Source organism: Arachis ipaensis, chromosome B9 (assembly GCF_059453495.1).
Source record: "Arachis ipaensis isolate K30076 ecotype BB chromosome B9, ASM5945349v1, whole genome shotgun sequence".
Taxonomy (NCBI): Eukaryota; Viridiplantae; Streptophyta; class Magnoliopsida; order Fabales; family Fabaceae; genus Arachis; species Arachis ipaensis.
This window is the reverse complement of record NC_142444.1, coordinates 75,592,644-75,595,984: the sequence shown is the minus strand read 5'-3', so window position 1 is coordinate 75,595,984 and position 3,341 is coordinate 75,592,644. Positions and strand designations below refer to the sequence as shown.

At 33.0% G+C, this 3,341-nt stretch overlaps 2 protein-coding genes across 2 annotated transcripts; both read right to left on the bottom strand.

Annotated features, from left to right (window-relative positions):
- Positions 1–328: 328 nt before the first annotated feature.
- LOC148545064 (protein IWS1 homolog 1-like) lies at positions 329–1,100 on the bottom strand. The gene is made up of 4 exons (XM_088499040.1): positions 1,027–1,100; positions 742–833; positions 585–647; positions 329–485 (listed from the first exon to the last, which is right to left on the bottom strand). Exons 1-4 carry the CDS (start codon positions 1,096–1,098, stop codon positions 329–331), a joined length of 384 nt encoding a protein of 127 aa, XP_088355166.1. The 5' UTR covers positions 1,099–1,100.
- Positions 1,101–2,850: 1,750 nt separating this feature from the next.
- Positions 2,851–3,283, bottom strand: LOC148545063 (bifunctional riboflavin kinase/FMN phosphatase-like). The gene is made up of 3 exons (XM_088498047.1): positions 3,230–3,283; positions 3,065–3,148; positions 2,851–2,976 (listed from the first exon to the last, which is right to left on the bottom strand). The coding sequence occupies exons 1-3, from the start codon at positions 3,281–3,283 to the stop codon at positions 2,851–2,853; spliced, it is 264 nt and encodes an 87-aa protein (XP_088354173.1).
- Positions 3,284–3,341: the final 58 nt, after the last annotated feature.

The window sequence follows — 3,341 nt, the reverse complement described above, 5'->3', positions numbered from 1 at the left end:
GTTAAATAAATAATTTTGTGATTAAAATGTCACAATAGCAAAAAATCATAATCCATAAATGAAATATTATATAACTCGTAAACAAAATATTAATATAACATATGATTTTTTACTATTGAAAATCAAAAGTAATAACTCCTATACAAAATCTTGTCTTACTAAACTTACCAAAATATAAGCATTGCAATAAACACTAATCAGTCAAATCTACCATACAGTTTCCTAAACTATATTAATATCTAATAATGTATTTAAACCATCTAATAAATGCTGTATTTAAACCTTCATTATCTGCTGTATTTAAACCTTCATCTAATAAGTGCTATATTTAAACCTTCATTATCTGCTGATCTTGTGTAGCAGCTTTTGCTCGCGCTCTAACTTCTTCTGGATCAATTTTAGACTGGGGACGGATCTCAAAATCCAAAGGTGTTGCTTCTGGCCTTGATGCATGTTGCCTTGAAGAAGACTGTCCAGACCTAGGCCTGCATTATACATTCAGAACAATTAGCATCTATAACACAAATCAATGACAACTTAGTTCACACTACTCCACCAGTAATATCTTAATTCCCAAGACTTACTGTGAAAATTCCAAATCAAGATCACCATCTCTGGATTCCATCCCTGCTGCTTTATTTGCCGGCCTGTAGAAATTCAGCATTATAGAAATTCAGCATATTGCAATACATAAAACAAATATTGCTCAGACAAGCAATTTAAATCAGAATGGTTGAGCACTTTTTAACAGTTGGCCTCCTGAAAGGAATCCTGTCATCCTCAGCATTTCTCATGTCCTCAAACCATGTACTCTTATTAAATATGGGTCGGCTCTACAATTACAAAGCAAAAATGATGTGCTTTTTTAAGTATCTGTCCCCCAAAAAGAAAACTACTCCTGGATGAAAATGGATAGCTTGTAAAAAAAAGAAAATTCATACCATTATAATGTCTTCAAGAACCAGTACAATTTTTAAGGAAAGATAAATGATACATGCTGAAGCAAAAGTTTCACAGATTACTTACCCATTTGTCAACCAGTTCCTTAGCTAGTTTTCTATTTACATTGATTTCTTCGTTGAACTTTGATAAGAACATGATCACCTGTCAAGACAATATAGATCACACTTATGTTATGACTTCGAATAATAAGCTACATATTGATGCTCTCTTCTTTTTTTTTCTTTTGCCCTAGGGAAGAGAAGGAAAGAGGGAGGGGAATGAAGGGAGAAAAGACTGTTATTTTAAATTCTAAAAAATAGAGCATCTAGCCACAAGATGAATTGAAGCACAACCTTCCCAAGACTAACTTCTTTAGTTTATTAATGGCAGGCTTCCCCTGTCTATTAAGTTCAGCATCCTCTTCAGCTGTGACTTCAAGCTCAGCCATGACGTTCTCAACTAATAAAGCTATTTCTGCAGGACTTCTCTCATTCTTCATCTTTTTCTTACCTACCTTGAAAAGATCCTTAATTTCATCATCCTATTCACCTTCCTCTGCCTAGAATATCAACATATGTCAGGTGTGAAAAGCTTTATAGTAAAAAAATGCAACAAATCCCATAATTGATTTCTTGAAGAAATTGTCTCTAACTAGATCATAAACAGAGACCGAATAGCTTGAAATGAAAAGAAAGCTTAAGTTACATCCATCACATATTTTGGTTTACAACATGCTACCGGTACCAAAACATTATCCTAATCAGAAAGATATCAAACACAGTGGATCTGCTATTCTGCTTACAGGAGAATCTAGCAGTAAAAAGAAAAAATTCGGGAAAATTAATTCACCAACCTCTGGAGCATATCATCAGGAGAATTAAAACATTTACTGATATTTTAATTGTGTTTAATTGAAAGAGGAACATAAAGAGACTTTGTACTTGTGTTTAATTGAAAGAGGAACATAAAGAGATCGCTGCACTAGTTATACTAAAAAAATTGTGCAAACAATAATACTATTTATTTTCTAGTTCTCATTAAAATTTAAACGTATCCAAGATGAAATTAACAAAAGAGAAAGGAAAATTAAATCAAACTTTGCCTAATATAATCACCGTGAACATTTTATGAAGTCTGATCACAATTATCCAACGGGGTATTTGATTTATGAAATTCCAAAAGACTTTTTAATTTCACTGCAAAATATTAACATTAATATAGATATTCATTAAATTGTGAATTTCACTATTAAGAAATTTACTATCTTTTGTATACATTATCAGATTCATAATAGTATACTAAACCATATTAGTGATGAGAAAATAATTGTGAATTTCACTATTAATAATGCAATAAGTGGGGCTGGTGTCATATATACCACAAGGACCCCTCTGTCAAATAGTCCAAAACCAATTATATGCCTACTTTTGTATGCTTGATGCTACTATTAATGCACCTTGGACTGCTCTCATTGCGCTAAGAAATCTCTACAAAAAAATGGCAGTTACTTGGAAGTTTGCCTATCAATCAACTAACTAAGTTTTGGTTCTGTTAAGAACATTAACTATGACAAAGTTGAGAGCAGATAACAAAATAGAATTCTTAAAGAAAATAACACTAACCAATTCAGGGTCTTGTATCATTGCCAGAGATGGATCATGAATGATGGACATGATGGGGACCATGAATGCATATGAACCTCCAATCACTATCGGCAAGCGGATTCCAAAAAGTGTCTGGACAAGTGTATTAATTACTTCAATAAGGACTTCACCTTGAGCAGGCCCCTACATAAACATACATGATTTAATGACACAAGATTAAAACTTTGCTTAAGTGATATCAAGAAAGAAGAAAACGCCACTTAAGATATTCTTTTGGGAAAATTCATTAATAACGCATTCTCAATTATAGTGTTAATTCGATAAAAGCATGATCATCATCCCAGCACAAGGGAAGTTCAAGAGCCTTCTCAGCAATTTCATCGTCTTCATGAATCTTAGATATTAAGCTTTCAAGGGATGGAAAATTGGCCTATATATGCACACAATGCCAGGTTTTAGTGAAGCTTAAAAAGTATATGCAACACAAGTAACATAAGAAATACTCAATTAGCTAATACCTCAGGACGAATGTAACCAACTATAATGAGCCGAAGTTCTTTCCCATAGAAATCCTCATCAAACTTGTGAAGTATCCAAGGCCCCTGTGTTGATAGAAAGGTATCATCAAGAAACTTATGAGGGAAATAATTCTTTTACTACAGATGAATGATCAGAACACTTACTATAGTCTTTTCTTTGTTGTCGAAATATGGATTCCAACCAATACTCATGACCATTTTAAAAACATCTCTGGATGATAATCCAGCCCAACCAAAATAAACCCCCGAAGGATGC